Source organism: Erpetoichthys calabaricus, chromosome 4 (assembly GCF_900747795.2).
Source record: "Erpetoichthys calabaricus chromosome 4, fErpCal1.3, whole genome shotgun sequence".
Lineage (NCBI taxonomy): Eukaryota > Metazoa > Chordata > Cladistia > Polypteriformes > Polypteridae > Erpetoichthys > Erpetoichthys calabaricus.
Genome location: NC_041397.2, coordinates 160849173 through 160871372, shown reverse-complemented (window position 1 = coordinate 160871372; position 22200 = coordinate 160849173). Strand labels below are relative to the sequence as shown.

The 22200-nt window shown below is 39.4% G+C and overlaps 1 protein-coding gene across 1 annotated transcript in view; it reads left to right on the top strand.

Annotated features, from left to right (window-relative positions):
• Nucleotides 1–17170, top strand: part of usp16 (ubiquitin specific peptidase 16) — a 182743-nt gene extending 165573 nt beyond the window's left edge. The window contains exons 16-18 of the mRNA XM_028790464.2: nucleotides 5312–5398; nucleotides 6975–7122; nucleotides 16773–17170. Of these exons, the coding sequence (XP_028646297.2) occupies nucleotides 5312–5398; nucleotides 6975–7122; nucleotides 16773–16897 (360 nt within the window). The 3' untranslated portion in view covers nucleotides 16898–17170. The remainder of the gene's footprint in view (nucleotides 1–5311; nucleotides 5399–6974; nucleotides 7123–16772) is intronic.
• The last annotated feature ends 5030 nt before the right edge of the window (nucleotides 17171–22200 follow it).

The window sequence follows — 22200 nt, the reverse complement described above, 5'->3', positions numbered from 1 at the left end:
GCCAAAATCATGTTAGCTTTCCGAAGGAAGTGTAGTTTGACTCTTAATTTTACAGTTATTTTATAACAAGCCATCCAAGGAGAAAAAATAATGCCTTCAATTATCAAGACACTATATAAAAGCGGTCGGGATTGTCCTTCCATCCCGTAAGTGCAAAGCGTAACGGTTTTCCGCTTATCACAGCTAGGCGGAAACAACTTCGTGACGCTGCCGCCAAATACTCACAGAAAAATCCACAAGTTCATAGAGACGCTGTCGCTAAATATCCATCCATCCATCCATCCATTGTCTCCCGCTTATCCGAGGTCGGGTCGCGGGGGCAGCAGCTTGAGCAGAGATGCCCAGACTTCCCTCTCCCTGGCCACTTCTTCTAGCTCTTCCGGGAGAATCCCAAGGCGTTCCCAGGCCAGTCGAGAGACATAGTCCCTCCAGCGTGTCCTGGGTCTTCCCCGGGGCCTCCTCCCGGTTGGACGTGCCTGGAACACCTCACCAGGGAGGCGTCCAAGAGGCATCCTGATCAGATGCCCGAGCCACCTCATCTGACTCCTCGATGCGGAGGAGCAGCGGCTCTACTCTGAGCCCCTCCCGGATGACTGAGCTTCTCACCCTATCTTTAAGGGAAAGCCCAGACACCCTGCGGAGGAAACTCATTTCAGCCGCTTGTATTCGTGATCTCGTTCTTTCAGTCACTACCCATAGCTCATGACCATAGGTGAGGGTAGGAACATAGATCGACTGGTAAATTGAGAGCTTCGCCTTGCGGCTCAGCTCCTTTTTCACCACGACAGACCGATGCAACGCCCGCATTACTGCGGATGCCTGACCGATCCGCCTGTCGATCTCACGCTCCATTCTTCCCTCACTCGTGAACAAGACCCCGAGATACTTGAACTCCTCCACTTGGGGCAGGATCTCGCTACCAACCCTGAGAGGGCACTCCACCCTTTTCCGGTTGAGGACCATGGTCTCGGATTTGGAGGTGCTGATTCTCATCCCAGCCGCTTCACACTCGGCTGCGAACCGATCCAGAGAGAGCTGAAGATCACGGCCTGATGAAGCAAACAGGACAACATCATCTGCAAAAAGCAGTGACCCAATCCTGAGCCCACCAAACCGGACCCCCTCAACACCCTGGCTGCGCCTAGAAATTCTGTCCATAAAAGTTATGAACAGAATCGGTGACAAAGGGCAGCCCTGGCGGAGTCCAACTCTCACTGGAAACGGGTTCGACTTACTGCCGGCAATGCGGACCAAGCTCTGGCACTGATCGTACAGGGACTGAACAGCCCTTATCAGGGGGGCCGGTACCCCATACTCTCGGAGTACCCCCCACAGGATTCCCCGAGGGACACGGTCGAATGCCTTTTCTAAGTCCACAAAACACATGTAGACTGTTTGGGCAAACTCCCATGCACCCTCCAGGACCCTGCTAAGGGTATAGAGCTGGTCCACTGTTCCGCGACCAGGACGAAAACCACACTGTTCCTCCTGAATCCGAGGCTCGACTATCCGACGGACCCTCCTCTCCAGGACCCCTGAATAGACTTTTCCAGGGAGGCTGAGGAGTGTGATCCCTCTGTAGTTGGAACACACCCTCCGATCCCCCTTCTTAAAGAGGGGGACCACCACCCCGGTCTGCCAATCCAGAGGCACTGTCCCTGATGTCCATGCGATGTTGCAGAGGCGTGTCAGCCAAGACAGTCCTACAACATCCAGAGCCTTGAGGAACTCAGGGCGTATCTCATCCACCCCCGGGGCCCTGCCACCAAGGAGTTTTTTGACCACCTCGGTGACCTCAGTCCCAGAGATGGGGGAGCCCACCTCTGAGTCCCCAGGCTCTGCTTCCTCATTGGAAGGCATGTTAATGGGATTGAGGAGGTCTTCGTAGTATTCCCCCCACCGACCCACAACGTCCCGAGTGGAGGTCAGCAGCGCACCATCCCCACCATATACAGTGTTGACACTGCACTGCTTCCCCTTCCTGAGACGCCGGATGGTGGACCAGAATCTCCTCGAAGCCGTCCGAAAGTCATTCTCCATGGCCTCCCCAAACTCCTCCCACGCCCGAGTTTTTGCCTCAGCAACCACCAAAGCCGCATTCCGCTTGGCCTGCCGGTACCTATCAGCTGCCTCCGGGGTCCCACAGGACAAAAGGGTCCCGTAGGACTCCTTCTTCAGCTTGACGGCATCCTTCACCACCGGTGTCCACCAGCGGGTTCGGGGATTGCCGCCACGACAGGCACCAACCACCTTACGGCCACAGCTCCGGTCAGCTGCCTCAACAATAGAGGCACGGAACATGGCCCATTCGGACTCAATGTCCCCCACCTCCCTCGGGATGTGGTCGAAGTTCTGCCAGAGGTGGGAGTTGAAGCTACTTCTGACAGGGGGCTCTGCCAGACGTTCCCAGCAGACCCTCACAACACGTTTGGGCCTACCACGCCTGACCGGCATCCTCCCCCACCATCGAAGCCAACTCACCACCAGGTGGTGATCAGTTGACAGCTCCGCCCCTCTCTTCACCCGAGTGTCCAAGACATGTGGCCGCAAGTCCGACGACACGACCACAAAGTCGATCATCGAACTGAGGCCTAGGGTGTCCTGGTGCCAAGTGCACATATGAACACCCCTATGCTTGAACATGGTGTTCGTTATGGACAATCCGTGATGAGCACAGAAGTCCAATAACAAAACACCGCTCGGGTTCAGATCAGGGGGGCCATTCCTCCCAATCACGCCCTTCCAGGTCTCACTGTCATTGCCCACGTGAGCATTGAAGTCTCCCAGCAGAACGAGGGAGTCCCCAGAAGGTATGCCCTCTAGCACCCCCTCCAGGGACTCCAAAAAGGGTGGGTACTCCGAACTGCTGTTCGGTGCATACGCACAAACAACAGTTAGGACCCGTCCCCCCACCCGAAGGCGAAGGGAGGCTACCCTCTCGTCCACCGGGGTAAACCCCAATGTACAGGCTCCAAGTTGGGGGGCAATAAGTATACCCACACCTGCTCGGCGCCTCTCACCGGGGGCAACTCCAGAGTGGTAGAGAGTCCAGCCCCTCTCAAGGAGATTGGTTCCAGAGTCCAAGCTGTGCGTCGAGGTGAGCCCGACTATATCTAGCCGGAACCTCTCAACTCCGCGCACTAGCTCAGGCTCCTTCCCCTTCAGAGAGGTGACATTCCACGTCCCAAGAGCCAGTTTCTGTAGCCGAGGATCGGACCGCCTTCGGCCACCACCCAACTCACACTGCACCCGACCTCCTTGGCCCCTCCCATAGGTGGTGAGCCCATGGGAAGGGGGACCCAGAGACGCTGTCGCTAAATACTCGCAGGCAAATCCACAAGTTAATAGAGACGCTGCTGCTAAATATTCGCACGCAAATCCACAAGTTAATAGAGCTTCTGTTTCTAGGTACAATCCCAATAATAAAAAGCGGCTCATACAAAAACAACAGGTTTGGCTCAAAAAACCCGATTGTGGATTTGCGTACAGCCACCGAAACTTTGTAATGGCACAAGACTTTAGGTCACGTATCTGCAAAAGAACCTAATTGAGGCAACTATTTTTACTGGCAGTGGCTCAGGGGAGAGCTTTTTATTCCTCGCATCCCTGTTATACCTTCTGATCTCCCATTTCAATTCAAATGCCTCCAATTTCCAGTAAGGCTCTTCTTTGCAATGACAATTAAGTCTCCGGGACAAACCCTACAAAAGGTTGGCATTGATTTGAGGCAAGATTGCTTTTCACATGGCCAGCTGTACGTTGCATGCTCAAGAGTAAGCTCAGTGCACAGCTTGGTCATATTACAACCAGAGGACCGAACTGACAACGTGGTATACAAAGAGATCCTTAACAAATAATTATTTGTATATTTTCCCTCAGTTTAAAAATGTTTACTTTTCTTCTTAATAACAATTTTAAGGCAGTATTTCGCCGCCGCGAAGCACGGGTATTTTGCTAGTATATCTAAATCTCCGAGTGAAACATGAAAATCCAAGAATCTGCTTTAAAAAAAAAAGTCCTTTTGTCTGCTTCTTGGGTATAAAAAATCGTTTGTGTCTTTTATGTTAATGCCTTTTTATTAGTAATTGATATTCCAAGTGATGAATAAATATCAGTGTAGAAAGCCAATATCTGCATTGACATTATTACAATGATTATATAAATATGCATACACGTGAATATGATGAACACTGTATTAAGAACACCGGCTCGTAAATGGTAATAGCCTGCATCTCTGAGCAGATAATCACACAGCAGCAACCCAGTGCATAAAGCACACAGATATGGGAAGAGTTTGGTTTCTTTGTCCAAATATCAGAGTGGGCAAAGTACATGATTTAAATTACTTTGAGAATGGATATGTTTGTGCAGAAGCAGCCACCTTCCTGAAATTTTCAACCATTACAGAGTATACCAAAAATAGTACACTAATGAAAAAACATGAGTGAGTGGTAATGGCAGGTAAATGGGTAAAACCAGATGGTTAATAATTGACAAATGGCTAGACTCACTCAGGCTAATGGATTGTTCAAAAGTACTCCAGTAAAAATTCTTTTTAACAGTGATGTTTAGAAGGGCATCTCTGAATGCACAGCAAGTTGGAATTTGTAGCAGATGACCACAAAGGGTTCTGCTATATAGTTTTTGGCCAAGGTGGACGATGAAGCAAAAGAGATCTTGTAATCATTAAAAACAATGATTGATAATAATAAAAATTTCACCTAGTCTGAAAAATCTACTATAGCAAGAAAGTATAGATTCATCCTGCCTTGTGTTAATAGTACAGGCTATAAATTGTATCATAGTAGTATGTGTAATGAAATCAGCAGAGCAGCATACCTAATCATTGTTTGTGACCATGTGCATCCCTATATGGCCACAGTGTACAATTTTTCAAATCTATACTTCCAGCTGGGTAAAGTTTCATGTCACAAAACATGCATCGTTTCAAGCTGCTTCCACATGACAGAAACTTTAGTTTTTAGTTAAGATATTGTACAATCCTGAGAATTCAATCTAATATAGAATCTTTCAAGTGATCTAGGATGGGAAAGCCACAAAATCTGCTGGAATTGTGTGAGTAATGCTACTGAGTTAGTATGGGACAAAATCAGAAACAAAGGTTTAAAGTACCTTGTTGTATCCATTCCTTAATCAACATAGGTTGTTCTGGAGGCAAAAGTGGGTCCTAACCAGTATGAGATACGTAGGTATACCTAATAAAGTGACCATGGAGTATTTTAACATAGTCAAAGACAATGTTATCTCATGAAAATTTAAATGAAGATTGAATTTTTGTTCCTTTCTTTAGACTGGATATGGCATATGTAAAGAAAATAGGCATGTGCAGTTTCCCCAGATCCTTGATTTGGCCCCATTTTGTACTGTTGGTTGCAAGGTATGTGTAATATATTTTTAAGTCATATTTTTTTTGTGGAATGGGTCAGTCATATATGAGTGTTGTCATGCAATCAGACTATGCATAGTCCTGTTTATGCTAATTAACAGAGAGTACGTTTTCAACAAATTTTAAACAGCCAACTATCAATACATAAGCACAATACCTTACTATCAGATTTAAGTATGTTGGATTCATCATGGGAAAGAATTAAAAGGCAGCTGTTTGTTGGCTAAATAGGAGCAATTTTCTTAAGGAAACAGTTTCCCTAATAGGTTCTATTGAAGTCTTTTAGGAATTGTGTCGAACTAACACTTGTATCTCAAATGTTGTATATTTTAAAAGTGTATACAAATTTCCTGTGAGTCATTAAAAAAAATCATTGGTCAGTCATAATGTTTGTAAGCTTTGACACTGGTCTTTTTCTCAAATGTGGAGAACAACATACAGTATACCGTATATGCTCATGTACAAGTCGGGTCTTGAAACCAGAAAAATCGAACATAAAATCAGACCCTGGCTTATACGCCATTTCAAAAATGTGACACTTAATTTTTTTTGTTCTTGCCTCCTCCAATCTCACATCAGTTTCCCACATGCATCAAATTTTGTTGCAGCAGCAGTTACTAATTTCTTTCACTACTTTAATTTAAAACCAGCTTCATATTTTCTTCTGATCGAACGCTGATCTTTTGATCGTAGATAAGGTAACTCTTACAATAAAGGTGTATGAGGGTGTGAGATACAAAAAACACAAATCAGAGCAAATGTTGCTTCGGAATAGTTCGGGTATTACCATGTGGTCACATAGGCAAAATAGAGACAGAGAGTGCGAGCAGTTAGAAGCATGCGCTAATACAGCGCATTGCCGCACCCACATAGAAAATAAAGGCAGTGTGCTCCATGGTTACTGTCTCCGGTGGGCGTTAGCATATCATAATCCCTTGTACCAATAGCGTGAGTTTTCCATATTCGACTTATACAACTGACATTATAAAATACCACAATTATACTGTAAAATCAACTCCAAACTTATCCGCTAGAGAACTTAGCCGCGAGTATATACGGTACTTGCTTTTACCTTAACTATGTCATCCTCAAAAGTGCTCTGATACCCCATTTCCATTTTGGGATTAAATATTATTTGAACTGTAATAATAAACAGTCAAAAGGTTTCAGATAACAATAGTAATAGAATTTTGACGAAACCCCAGCCGATCTAATAAGAATACACAATAATATATGCAAATATCTGTGGGTGCTCAGTATTAACACATAATGTGCAGTAAATTACGGTTGACTATACAGAAAATGTAAAGTAAACAATCACAGCTGGAATGAGTCTGTCTTTAGTGTACATATATGTAATGTGAAAAGAACTGGTCTTATAGTATTATTTTCTTTTGCCAGGTGCTGGTATTTAAATCATATGTAGCCACCTGAATATGTAGGTTTTGCATTGAAATGTTATTTTTGTATGTTTAATGATAATAAACTTGATAATGAAGAGAGGAGAAAAAAGGACCGTCAATCGACAGTGCTTCTTAGTAATTCTCATGGCAAGTTTTTGTTTAAGAATGTTACAGGAGATAAACAAGTGTTGTACAGCCTTTACGGAGTAGTGGAGCACAGTGGGACTATGCGGTCTGGACATTACACTGCCTTTGTTAAGGTCCGAAGCAGCACCCAGTGTTTGGAGCACCTTAATGGAACAGTGCCTGAAAGTAAGTACAGTTAACACCATAGTTTAATATGGGTTTCCATACAACACAGTTCCTGTATGCTATATATATATATGGACAGCTTTACTTTCTGGTTTTTCATTTTGACCAGATTTTTAATTACTACATTAATTATGTTTTTATTTCTTTTGATGTAATAATATGATGCTGTTGATTCACATTTGTAAATTGACTTTAATTTTTTTCAAGTTGTTTTAGTTTTCTGATTGAATAAACATAAAAACTTGTTAAAGGATAGTCTGTATTTTCTTTTTAATTATACTACTGTATTCATATCACTGTAAAAAAATATAAATGGGTTTGAAGCAGTGGGTGCATGTAGTGGTTCCATACAAAACACTGAAAACAGCAAATAGTCACTTGCTATTGCTAGAATCTGACCTGCATCCTCCAGTATAAAATCTTCATATGGACCTTGGGTGACTTAAACAATATTCTTTTTTTTTTTTTTTTTTAATTTTATTGTAATCATTCCATACAAATAGATCAATTTATACAAAAGATAGGATTGAAAACAAGTTGCCCCACACCCCTGAGAGAGAGAGCATGGCCAACAGAGTAAAACTTAAGGCTTGTAGACGTACCTAAATTGATGAGTTTAATAGGGCAATAGAGATAAATGGAGAAGAAAAAGAAATGTGGAGAAAATTGCTTCCTCGGTGCATTAAAAGATTATTCTAAGACAGGGGTGAGAGTCCTAGAGGGCCACAGTGGTTGCAGGTTTTTATTCCAACCCAGTTGCTTAATTAAAAAACAATCCTTGTCAATTATTTAATTTCATGGCTTGTTAGTGCTTTAACTCTGCTGTGTCAGGTCATTCTCATATCCTAGATTTATTTCCCTTTCTAAGAATATCATCCAAATGATTTGAAGTCTAAAACAGACGAGTTATTCTCAGTGCTTCCATTTTTTCTCTTCACTTTCCTTCCAAGTATTTAATTTAAACCCAATAGTGCATGATAAATACACACAGGTGTAAATGGAAACAAGCTAAATGGAGAAATGCTGGTTTCTTTTGTCATTTGTATCTTATTGTTAGTAAGGAGCAATTAAAAACCAAGACTACAGCTGTTTAAGACTAAAATAAGCAATAAGGGTTCAAAATCTTAACAAGAGAAACCACTAAAGTGAAGCAGAAGTGTTACTTGAGCAATCAGTGCTTCTTATTAAGCAACTGGGTTGGAACAAAAACCTGCAGCCACTGCGGCCCTCCAGGACTGAATCTGCCCACCCCTATTCTAAGATATTATTGATTAGATATTAGATATTAGAAATTCTGTACAGATCCTCTAACTGAATATTTGATTTTTTTCCAATTTCAAATAGTATAAAACATTGGTTTCCCACTGACTTAAAAGAGGAGAGTTAGGATTCTTCCAGTTTAGCAAAATAAGTCTGCGTGCCAATAGTGTAGTGAATGCAATCACAGTTTGTTTGTCCTTCTCCACTTGTACCCATCTGGAAGAACACCAAACACAGCTGTTAATGGGTTAGGAGGGATTGTGACACCAAGGCTGTCTGAAAGGCACTTACAAATTTTAGTCCAAAATGATGTTAATTTGATGCAGGCCCAGAACATGTGACCCAGTGAGGCTGGGACTTGATTGCAGCGTACTCAGGTTGGATCTTGCCCTGGAAACATTTTGGACAGTTTTAGGCGAGACAGATGTGCTTGATATATAATGTTGAGTTGAATAATTGTATGCTTTGCGCATATGGAGCTCGAGTGAAGTCTCTGCATTGCTATTTTCCACTCCTTTTCTGATATATTGATTAAGAGATCTTTTTCCCATTGTCCTCTTGGATCTTTAAAATGGAGGGACTGCAAGATAATTTTATATATTGCAGAGATGGTGTCTTAAGTCCTTGAAATTGAGCAGTATTTTTTCCAGCATGGAGGAGGGTGCGAGATGAGGAAAATCAGGCAGGTTCTGTTTAACAAAGTTCCTAATTTGAAGATAGTGAAAGAAATGTGTCGCTAGAAAGTTAAATTTGGAGTGTAATTGTTCATAGGATGCAAAGATGTTGTCTATATATAGATCTCTAAGCAATTTAATCCCAAATCTTTTCCAGATATTAAAAACTGCATATGTTTGCGAGGGTTGAAAGAGGTGGTTCTCTTGCATAGGTGCCACAGATAAAAGATTCTCCATCTTAAAATGCTTTCTACATTGGTTCCATATTCTGAGTGAGTGAAGCACAATTGGGTTATTAGTATATTGCAGATAACTTGCATTTATTGGGGCACAAAGCAGGGAATATAAAGAAGTACCGCAGGATTTTACTTCCATTGCGGACCAAGCCTGTGTACATTCATCTATTTGTATCCAGGTTTTTATAGCTTATATGTTTGCTGCCCAGTAATAAAGCTGAAAGTTGGGTAGAGTCATGCCTCATTCTGCCTTAGTTCTTTATAGGGTCGCTCTTTGGATACGTGGGTGTTTTGAGTTCCAAATAAATTAGGTTATTGTTGAATCTAATTGCTTAAAAAATGATTTATTAATGTATATTGGAATGTTTTGAAATAAAAAAAGTAGCTTAGGAAAAATATTCATCTTAACAACGTTAATTGTTGTCGGATGAAGGGTTGACCATCTATGCAAGTCTTGCTTAATTTTTTCCATACAGACGGCAAAATTTTGTTGATAAAGAGCTTTATGTTTACTTGTGATGTTTACCCCTAGGTATTTAAACTGATCTGCGATGATAAAAGGGAAGGTGTCCAATCTAATATTGTGTGCTTGAGAATTCACTGGAAAGAGCACACTTTTATTCAAATTAATTCTGAGACCAGAGATTTTTTGAAATTCTGTAAGTGCTGTTAAGACTGCAGGCACATAATTTTATGGATCTGATATATACAGTACCATATCATGGATTGGTATATAGTAATTTGATCCATGCACAAATGTTCGGGCCTAACCCAAATTTCTCTAATGTTGTGGAAAGGTATTTCCATTCAATCACGTCAAATGCTTCTTCTGCATACAATACAATACAATACAGTTTATTTTTGTATAGCCCAAAATCACACAGGAAGTGCCGCAATGGGCTTTAACAGGCCCCACCTCTTGACAACCCCCCAGCCTTGACTCTCTATTATTATTATCACCTAATGATAATAATATTTATGGGGTGTTTGACTTTGTTGGTGAGTATATTACATTTAACACGTGTCAAAGATTGGAAGATAAGTATCGACCCTTGATAAATCCAGTTTGATCTTGTGATACTACCGAAGGCACACTTTCTCCATCCTTCTAGCTATGATTTTTGAGAGTATTTTAACATCATTATTCAGAAGTGAAATTGGTCTATATGATGCACATTGTGATAAGTGCTTATTTTGTTTAGGAAAGACGGTGATTAATACTTGGCAAAAAGTTTGAGGTAGAATTTGATTGTCTCTGGCTTCTGTAAATGTTGCTAATAGGAGGGGAGCTAGCTGAGTGGAGAATTTCTTATAAAATTCTGCAGGGCAGCCATCAGAGCCTGCTGCTTTTCCCACCTTGAAGTGACTTTATAGCATCTAGTAATTCTGATAGCGCCAGAGGTTTATCCAGTTCCTCCGCACTAAAAGTACCTATTTCTGGCATCTGTAATGTATCCAGAAATGCATTAGATTGTGTATTGTCTTCTTTAAACTCAGTAGAATATAAGGATTTATAGTAGTCTCTAAATGTGTGCATTATATTTTTATGGTCAATGATTTCATCTCCGTTTGTGTTGGTGATTACTGGGATTGCATTGCGAACTTCTTGCTTGTGGATTTGTTGAGCTAAAAGCTTATTAGCTTTCTCTCCGTGTTCATAGTAATGATGCCTGGATTTATAAATTAGCTGTTCAGTTTCTTTAGTTATCAAGAAGTTGAGTTCTGAATGCAGAGCTTGTCTTTTCCTATGTAGAGCCTCGCTTGGAAGCCTGGCATGTTCTTTATCTACTCTAGTAATTTCGTTTTTTAGCTCTTATACTTTCTTGGTTTCTAATTTATTCCTATGGGAAAGGTATGAAATTATCTGTCCTCTTAAGAAGGCCATTAAAGTTTCCCAGAATATTCTTGCAGAAACCTCTGAAGATGTATTTGTCTCTAGGAAGAAAACTGATTTGTTTGGATATAAATTCAGTAAAGTTCTCGTCTGCTAATAGAAGCGGGTTAAGGCGCCATCTGCGAGGTGAGTGTGTGGGGCATAGTGACTTTAGCTCCAAGATCAGAGGTGCATGGTCGGAAATAACAATAGCATCGTACTTGCAAGATTTAATCGTAGGCAAGAAATTATTATCTATAAAGAAATAATCAATTCTTGAGTAGCAATGATGTACTGGTGAGTAGAAAGAATATGTTCTTGAGTTTGGGTTTAGAAACCTCCAGTGGTCTGATAAGTTGTGGTCAGTTACAAACTGTGTAATTGTCTTTGCAGTGTTAGATGTCATCCCCCCCTGTGACAGGAGTCCTATCTAAGAGTGGATTTAAAACACAATTAAAGTCCCCAGCCATTATAACTTTATGAGGGTTCACATTGGGAATGGATGCAAATACATTTTGCATGAATTCCTTATCATCGACATTCGGTGCATAAACATTTATCAGAATCATTTTACAGTTAAATAAGTTGCCCATGACCATCCCATATCTCCCTTCAGGATCAGATACTGCATCTGATGCTACAAATTAGACTGTTATATGTATGAGGATTCCCACACCTCTAGTTTTCTTTTAAAGCTAGAATGGAACATTTGGCCAGTCCAGTCCTTTTGCAGCCGGAACTGATCCTTGCTTAGTAAGTGGGTCTCCTGTAAAAATACTATTTCAGCATTTAAACCTGTTAGGTGAGAGAATACTTTCCTTCTCTTTAATTCATGATTCAGGCCTTTAACATTCCATCTCACAAAGTTAACTGTCCCATCATGGAGACATTGATTCAGAATTTTTGATGTCATTTTATAGTCTTAACTGGAAATGAGACAGCTTTAACCTTAATTTCTTATTTCCCCACAGGTAATTGTCATGCAGCCTATTGTTACGTTGGTAGTTATAATTATAAGGATTAAAAGGATAGATTAGATATAGCCTGCTCTCTTTCTCTCCCCCCTTATCCCCCCCCCCCCATTTTGCCTCCCCACGTGAGGCTGGACCCCACTTCACAAAGTCCCGGTCCTTTGACATACCTAGAGACAGAGCACATCCGAAGCAAGACAAGCCCCCATGCAGCGGAGAATGAGGATTAGAAAGTATAGATATCTATTGCCAATATAGTCTAAATACTATATGCCTAAAATATAATCATTAACATACTATAAGCATAAGATATAAAATCTTCAGCAATCTTAAAGTATTAAGATAATAAACACAGGGAATGGTGTTAGAAAGTGGTCCAGGATATGCATAGTAAATCCTAATGCAATAATAACAATAACAATAAACCAAGGGTATGATGTTAAACAGTCCCCTTTAGGGTTGTAAAAAAAAAATAATTTCTTCCACACACGTCTATAACTGTAATTAAGACATAAACAGAAAGCGTCCGAGTAATGTAAAGAATGTATAATTATAATACCCGTATCATTACTAGTGGATCAGACAGCAGGTGATGCGACAACAGGATGCAACTTCAGAATAGTCTTGGGATCAGCTTTCTTAATTCCTTTTCTGCTTCCTTCTTGCTGGAGAAGACATAGTATTGGCCTTGAACATCCACTTTCAGTTTGGCAGGATACAAGAGGCTGTATTTGATATCGGCTTGCCGTAACCGCTGTTTGATGTTGTAGAAGGCAGCACATTTAGCAGCTGTTGCAGGAGAGAAATCAGGGAAGATACGAATGTGGTTATTTTCAAATATAATTTCTTGTTTGTTTCTAAGGAGTGCCATCACATCTAGCTTACATAGTAATCTCTCAAAGCGAACAATAAAAAAAGGTATTTGATCCACGTATGTGATAAGTTGCTGCTATCTCGGTATCTGATTTAAAATCCTCTCCAATTATTTTAGAGAATAGTTCAACTGCGAATTTCACTGGGTTCGGACTTTCAGGATTCTCAGGTAGACCCTCAATTCTAATATTATTCCTTCTGCTTCCATCTTCCAGAGCGGCAAGTCTGTCTCCGAGTTTTTTGCATTTGGAATTGGCAGCTGTTGCTTTTCCATCAGCGGTGGATGCTAGATTTTCGGCTATTTCAATTCGAGTCGTGAATGACTGCTTAACATCCTCCAGCTGATCAGCAAGTGTGCTTAGTTTAGACGAGTTTTCCTGAATATGCTCCTCAATTTTTTCCAGCATACATTTAAAGGCCATCTCAAAGCAAGTATATATGCGTTTCTCCAAGTCTTTATTATCCTGTCGCAGCTCTTGCCGCAGCTTCTCACTTGCCTTCTCGCTTTTCTTTATCTCTTGCTTGAGCTCAGCGATCATCACCTTCAGTTTGGACAGATCATTTCTGCTTTCGTGCAGCGTAGGCGAAGCGGCTGGCTCTATTACAGCCGATTTACCTGGCTCGCGTGGAGTAGGTGAAAGTGTGGACTGCAAGGCCTTTTCCAGTTTCAAATGATCTTCCCCAATCGGCGAGCTATCGCGACCTGTGTCACTTGCACTTTCATTCCCCATTTCGCTCTCAACTGGAGACGATGTAGTGGACCGTAGTACTGAGGAGTCAGGGCTTTCACCCATCTGTTCCAGGTCAGTCTCTGAAAGGCCGTACCTTGAGCTTGAACTTGGACTTGCTGTTCTAGGCTTGGATGTAGCTTTAGTTTTCCATTTCTTTCTGAGCTCCTTTCTTACCGACTATGTTTATATATGCTTGCATATGCTGTAGTAGAACCCTCGGGTTGGGTAAATACAGGATATCTCAGGATAATAAAGAAATAATATTAAAAAATAACACCGCTGCTAACGGAGCTCCGCTTCAGACGTCCATCTCTCGCAACGGACGAGACTAACTGACTTAAACAATATTCTTATGTAACTTGCTTTTAAAGATTAAGATGGAGAATATTGTACTTAATCATATTCTTGACTGAGCTGTGTTTTACTTGTTCTAATGTCCTCAGTAAGTTCAGTAAAACTTATGAAAAAAACAAGGAAAAGAAAAATTGCATTAAGAGGATTTGAACTTGGTGGTTCTCTTTAAAAGGATCTCAGCAACACATTCACTTGCACAGTCCAACTTGTACACTTCTTAGAACTGCTTCTTAGAGCATTTGTTAGACACTTTTAAACTGAGGCAAAGAACTTTGGTTTCCCAAGGAAATTGTCTAACAATTATATATATATGTGTGTGTGTGTGTGTGTGTGTGTGTGTGTCTGTGTGTGTGTCTGTGTGTGTGTATTTGTAGTTGGAGATCCACAAAGAGAGAGACTGAATCACATATCATAAAGTAGTTTTTATTCCTGAGCTTTCAGCTCCTGCCAGGAGCTGTCATCAGAGGATAATGATTAGACATACAAGAATCAAAGGCAATATATAGCAAAATTAGGTAGGGGGTGGGGTGGTGTAATGAGGTGGGTTTAGGAGGGTGTTGGTCATAAAGTTTTATTTATTATGAGGATGTTTTTCTTAAGTTTGCATATGCTGGGTTCGTGTCCAAATGTCTGTTAATGGCGTCTTCGTTTGATAGCCAAGATTCAGTCAGCTCTCTGACACTTTTAGTACTGGCCTTACATCTTACTTGTTCATTGTCCCAGTTAAATGCATGTATACAGGAACATCAAAACGCCGTCAGAAGGAAGGACTCACGATCATTGATTTATACGCATACAAATTCAAACGGACATGTCCTGGTGCAATGCTAGAGAAAAGTCATGAAGATAAAAATTGCTTTTTTTTTCCATTACATGTTTCTGTAATAAGATCAAGTCAATGTCATATCACATAAGTGCCAAATATGTTCTCTTTCAGTGGCACTAAAACCAAAATACATCTCTTGTATCTCTGTATTTAACTCGCCTGTCTGTCAGGTAGCTTGCAGTGCTGACTGTCCTAATATAATGAAACAATTCTACGAAACAGAAGTGTGTTTATTATCCTTACCTATCTTCTTTATCTTCTTTAATTTATGCAAAAAACGCAGCATAACCACGCAAGAAGAAATGTACAATGTCAGTTTGTAGGTGAGATAGCAGCTGTGGAGGTCTTTTTTTTACCGTGCCAGGAGCAGTGTTGTAGGTTAAGCAGTGTTTTCAAACCCTTTTTCTGTGGTGGCACACTTTTTGTAACCCAAAAAATCCCAAGGCACATCACGATTGTAACAACTACAAAGACATTAAGTGACTACCGGAGACACCATAAAAATAAACAATTTGGTGATTCCATAGGTTCCATAATAAACATAATAATAATAAATCCTTCTTTATTGTCTTTGATTGTACACCTGTATATACCTGTATTGTTTCTTTTGTATATACAGTCGATTCCACTTAATCGGACCACATCGGATCGCGATCATTTTGGTCCTAATAACCAGCTGGTCCGATTACAGGAACATGCCCTATACATGTGCAACCAAGACGGGATGTGCTATAAGTAACATATTAAAATGTCATTATGACTTTTATTGAGCTGCACACGCATATGACGAACATACAAACAAGAACTACATACATGTACATGTATGGGTGCTTAAAACTTTGTTTATTGAAAAAGAAATCTGCAAATTCTTCGAAACGATCTACACGGCACTCAGCATGCGAAGCACAATAAAAAAGGTTACATTACCAAATTCCAGTCAACGTTTGAAGAACTTGTCTAGTGTGATCTGACGCACTGCACTTGAACAAAATCACCACAAACATCTAACGCATCAATGGGACTGCCTTCATTTCCCTTTTGCATGAAATAGCGGCGCAAAGTTTCAATGCATTTCATGGCATCCTGTGTTGTCACTTGCACTAACTCATTAGGGTATTCTTTAATATTCTTGGTTGCATCAACATTTAATATGTCGCCCCTCTCCAGCAATGTTAGTACAGAGTATAATGTCTGTCTTCCTTAGCTGAAAATTTTCAGAATATACAGTATTTCATTAACAGACAACCACAATAGAAAAATTTGTATTATGTAAAGCGTTCAACAGGAATAATCAACATTAAAGAACAATGAATTGCTTCAGATACAGTATTGATACATTCTGCCCACTGATTAATAATTCTACCTAACTAAGCACTCTTAACATATTAAGAAAAGAACAATATGGTAATTATTACAGTGAACATTAAAATATTTTACCTTCAATTAATAAAAATATGTCAAACTAGCAGATTTTGTTCTGGGGGTCACAATTACACTGTGGGGCATGGACCATGTATGCCAGGTTAACATTTCACACATGTAGGATGTGCATAACTGATGACTTGTCTAGGTGTGTGTCCCAGTTGTACCAGTGTTTCCAGTGGCTCTCCTAGGACTTTGATTTGCATCAAACAGGTTGGAGAATGTTATATTTTCATACTGCAGATGAAATTGCATTTATTTTAAAATATAAAAACCTAATTTACAGTCTAAAATATACTTTTGTGGCTAAAAAATGCAAAAGTTTAAAACTTAAACTTAAAGTATTTTCTTAATTGTGTTAATTTTATGTTAAGAAATTAAAAATCGTAATTGTAGTGACATTAACACCATTTTCTTTTTTTCCCCTTAGTGGTTAATGCCAGTGCATTCAAAGGATCCTGGTTTCATATAAGTGACACCAGTGTTCAAGCTGTGTCAGAAGTGAAGGTCCAAAATGCTCAAGCCTATCTTCTCTTTTATGAGAGACTTCCATAGTTCTGTCATTTTAACAGTGCCTAGTAAAACCACATCAAGTTGTTTCTCCAGAAATGTAATGGGACTGCAGTAATGTAACAAATAAAAACATAAATTTTTCCATTTATTTGAAATATGTTGGAAAGTGGTATTTTCTGTTACTATGCAAAAATTTTGTTTAGTTTTCATTTTTCTGGTTTTACCTTCATAACTGTAACATAATGTAATGTAGATTTTTGAAAACAACAAATTTGTAATAATGTTTTCCAAAATAAAAGTTTGGGGAAAAAATAACCCTGCAGTTTTTGAGAATATTTATCAGAATGTCAAAAAGGTGAAGAAAATGTAAAATGAACAAATAACTTATTTGTAAACCAAAGTAATACTAAAGTATGTATTTGCTCTGTACAATAATGTGTTCAAAATGTAATTCTACTGCCCCAAGGTTGCAGATCACTTTTTAGAAGACAATATCAGAGTCATATGGAACGAGTGTATTGACTCGCCAGAAAAATATTGACGTTACTTTGTGCCGAATCTGAAGTCAGTCTTGTCAGTTGTTCATTTTTTTTCAGGGCTTGATGTTGTTATGGCAGATAACATGAAACCTGTTAAAATTTCCATATTTAGCAGCAAGATGGTGTTTTTACTATATAAGTATGATTGGTGGTTTTATTTTATCTGAAATTTATGCTATATATTATATATTCACATTTTAAAATTTGTGGTAGAAACATAAGATTTTTTTTAAATGTGAATAATGTATTAAGGATAACCAGCTGTTTGGGTTAAATACTAAGTAATCTTGATATCATTTATTTTTGTTTTAAAAATAACTTCCAGTTTGCAGCATTAGTGGCAGTTTGTTCTTGCCGCTCATTTACATTTTCTAAAGAAGTGCTTCCCATTTCTTGCCTTCCTCTTAGTTCTTTACCCATGTTCAATAATATCTGTTTCATGTGTGAGAATTATTTATTTCACACCTGAATTTTAGTTTTTTGTCCACAATTACCTTTGTATCTCAGATTACAAATTGGAACTAATTAATAGATAAGTATATTTTTTAGAAGTTTTTTTACATCTAAGAATCACATTAAAAATCATACATTAAAAAATCTGCATCTTTTCTATATGATTAAAGAAAACTGCTTTCTTACATGTATGACATTCATTTTTGCTAGCATAATAACAAAATTAGCAATATGTGTAGGAGTCACCCCATAAAAACATGGAAGCCCAGCAGTCTAGATAGTAAGCTAGTCAAGATTCCAACCTTAGGTTAAAGCAAAATTCCCTGTATATGATTATGACAAAGATCCACATAACATAAAATTCTCATACCTGCTTAATCCACTTCAGATCATGGGGAACCAAAGCCTCACAGTACAGAGAAAGAATAAAGGGGATCAGTTCCGGACAGACTCACTCATGCACACATCCACACGTGTACTAACACAGAGCCATATTGGAACTGCCATTTAATCCAGCATTTCTCAACCTTTAAGTATTTGCGACCCGAGTTTTCGTAACAGTTTTAATCGCGCCCCCCTAACGTTTTTTTGAAAGGAGCCCACTAATACCAATTTGTTCTTTTTTTAATTAATGATATATCATAGATGCATATTTTATTATACCTACTTAACTTTTATCGACATTTATCTAACTCTATATTTATTTTTCTAGTATCAGAATGTAGTTTAAGTTAATTTGTTTTGGTTTCAATAGATGTATTTTTCATGTTTTTGATTCTTGTTTTCTTTTTTTCACATCTTCGTGCCCCACAGTTTGAGAACCACTGATTTAATCTAACATTTTTTGGAATGTGACAGGAATACCAGAGCACCCAATCAACAAAGCTTTATAGGGTGGAACAATTATTTAATTTTGTCAACAAATGTTTGTGGTTCTTTTTTCATTTAGGCTCCAACCACAAATGAGTTATTGATGCAAGCAGAAGTGGGTACAGTCCTGGTATGGTGTTTTAATTAAAGAATGAGATGAAGGAAAGACAACAGTGGTGAAGATTTAAAAAAAGCAAAGTATGGGAACATTTACTTAAAACAAAAGTATACACTATACAACATGCAGAATATGCAAATCGGATTTAGCATTCCATTGTAGTCTATGCTTCAACTTTTGTAAAGGAAAATTGCTGGTGTGAAAGAAAACTATGCAGCATGTTTAGTGGAACTAGGCTCCCCATCTGCAGAAACCTATCAGGAATTAGCATTATTAGTGAAACCAACACTAATAGCATAGTAACACTTTGTGTTGCTATGTGTTATTGAAGTATTTAATGTGTAGTTTAGGGTTGCTGGTTGACGTAGAGCATTTGAGTGAAGTTAGGAGAGGAGTGTGAACATCATGCAGTTCGTAAACAAGCTGTCATTTGGACCCAGGATTCTGGAGCAAATGAGACAGCACTGGTAGCCACTGAATTATTATATGCTTGAGAAATTACAAGAGACAAGTAAAGATGAACTGAGAGACAGTGAGAAAATCATGACATGACAAAGCAACATTGGAATTCAAGTTAGAGAATATGTTTACAGGTTTGGCCAACTAAAATGCATGAGAGAATTAATCAAATCTAATTGATTTTATTGTGGCATTATTACCTTTGTTTTTATATAGAGTATATACTATCTGACTAGATGGTTTGCATGACTGTTATTCCTCCTTCTGCCATTCTGAGCAGAGAATCAACTTCAACACTAAAATTACATCACATGTTGCAAAGTATATCAGGAGTGTGTGTTATTTCAGGTAAGAAAGACAGAGGTTTTGAGATAAGATGCTGTAGTTCTACCAGCTAATCATGATGCTGGAGAGTGATGAAGTATATGATATATATAAGAAGTATATGATATATAGTGATGATGAAATATTGAATAGTATGTGCAAGTAAAAATTTCACTGTGTTCTGTACACAGGACAGCAATGACGCCATAAACAAATTCAACTGTTTGGCATTAGGTGGTGTTCTATAAACTGGCTTACATGTAGTTTAAATAGTCTGAGTAGTTTATCAGAATGAGCTTCATTTACCATAATCCCTGAAACTCCCCATATCCTGTCAAACTCAACCAGTCATTTGAATTGATTTATGAATAATCAGAAGCATCTACTGATTGCAAAGTACAGTACCACAAACTCCCACTAATGTGTCTGTTAACTTAAACTGGACAGAGTTCCTGTTCAGAGTGCTGTTAGGAGTATACAGTTGTGCTTGAAGGTTTGTGAACCCTTTAGAATTTTCTTTATTTCTGCAGAAATATGACCTAAAACATCATCAGATTTTCACTCAAGTCCTAAAAGTAGATAAGGAGAAACCAGTTAAACAAATGAGACAAAAATATTATACTTGGTCATTTATTTATTTAGGAAAATGATCGAATATTACATATTTGTGAGTGGCAAAAGTATGTGAACCTTTGCTTTCAGTATCTGGTGTGACCCCCCCCCCCCCCCCCTTTGCAGCAATAACTGCAACTAAACGTTTCCGGTAACTGTTGATCATTCCTGCACACCGCCTTGGAGGAATTTTAGCCCATTCCTCCGTACAGAACAGCTTTAACTCTGGGATGTTGGTGGGTTTCCTCACATTAACTGCTCGCTTCAGGTCCTTCCAAAACATTTCGATTGGATTAAGGTCAGGACTTTGACTTGGCCATTCCAAAACATGAACTTTATTCTTCTTTAACCATTCTTTGGTAGAACAACTTGTGTGCTTAGGGTTGTTGTCTTGCTGCATGACCCACCTTCTCTTGAGATTCAGTTCATGGACAGATATCCGGACATTTTCCTTTAGAATTCTCTGATATAATTCAGAATTCATTGTTCCATTAATGAAGGCAAGCCGTCCTCGCCCAGATGCAGCAAAACAGGCCCAAACCATGATACTACCACCACCATGTTTCACAGATGGGATAAGGTTCTTATGCTGGAATGCAGTGTTTCCTTTCTCCAAACATAACGCTTCTCATTTAAACCAAAAAGTTCTAGTTTGGTTTCATCTGTCCACAAAACATTCTTCCAATAGCCTTCTGGTTTGTCCACGTGATCTTTAGCAAACTGCAGACGAACAGCAATGTTTTTTTTTTGGAGAGCAGTGGCTTTCTCCTTGCAACCCTGCCATGCACACCATTGTTGTTCAGTGTTCTCCTGATGGTGGACTCATGAACATGAACATTAGCCAGTGTGAGAGAGGCCTTCAGTTTCTTTGAAGTTACTCTGGGATCCTTTGTGACCTCGCCAACTATTACACGCCTATTACAGTGATTTTGTTGGTTGACCACTCCTGGGGAGGGTAACAATGGTCTTGAATTTCCTCCATTTGTACACAATCTGTCTGTCTGTGGATTGGTGGAGTCCAAACTCTTTAGAGATGGTTTTGTAACCTTTTCCAACCTGATGAGCATCAACAATTATTTTTTACAGGTCCTCAGAAATCTCCTTTGTTCGTGCCATGATACACTTCCACAAACGTGTTGTGAAGAGCAGACTTTGATAGATCCCTGTTCTTTAAATAACACCTGACTCTAATTTCACCTTCAAACTAACTACTAATCCTAGAGGTTCACATACTTTTGCCACTCACAAATATGTAATATTCGATCATTTTCCTCAATAAATAAATGGCCAAGTATAATATTTTTGTCACATTTGTTTAACTGGTTTCTCTTTATCTACTTTTACGACGAGTGAAAGTCTGATGATGTTTTAGGTCATATTTATGCAGAAATATAGAAAATTCTAAAGGGTTCTCAAACTTTCAAGCACAACTGTATGTGTGTCGACACTGTGGTACCCTCAAAGACCATGTATTGCTTTACAAAAAAAACAAGCCCTGCATTAGACAGGTGCTAGAAAGTCTCCTGAATAAGAAGAGAGCATTCAAATATGGCAAAACTCTGAAGGACGCAAAGCTCGCACTGAAGAACAAGCTGAGTGAGGGAAAATAGGCTTACAAAGCTAAAACAGAAAACAAACTCATCAGAATGACATGGAAGATGTCTGGAATGATCTGGGTATTAATTACTGGATTCAATCAAGGAGGAGCTGTGGACAAGGTTAATGCACTGAACCAGTTTTTTTAACAGATGTTCCCTCAAACTGCCACATTCTTCCAATCGCCAGTCCCCCACACCATACCTACTACATCAACAACTACCACTTCAGCTGGAATGGCCATTGATGAGTTCATCCTTGACCATCAGTATAGGGTGTCTATAACTGAACACCAAATGAGGAGACAACCGAGGGAGCTACACACAGTAAAAGCCACAGGAGAAGTCAGTCCTAGAGTACTTAAGGCCTGTGTT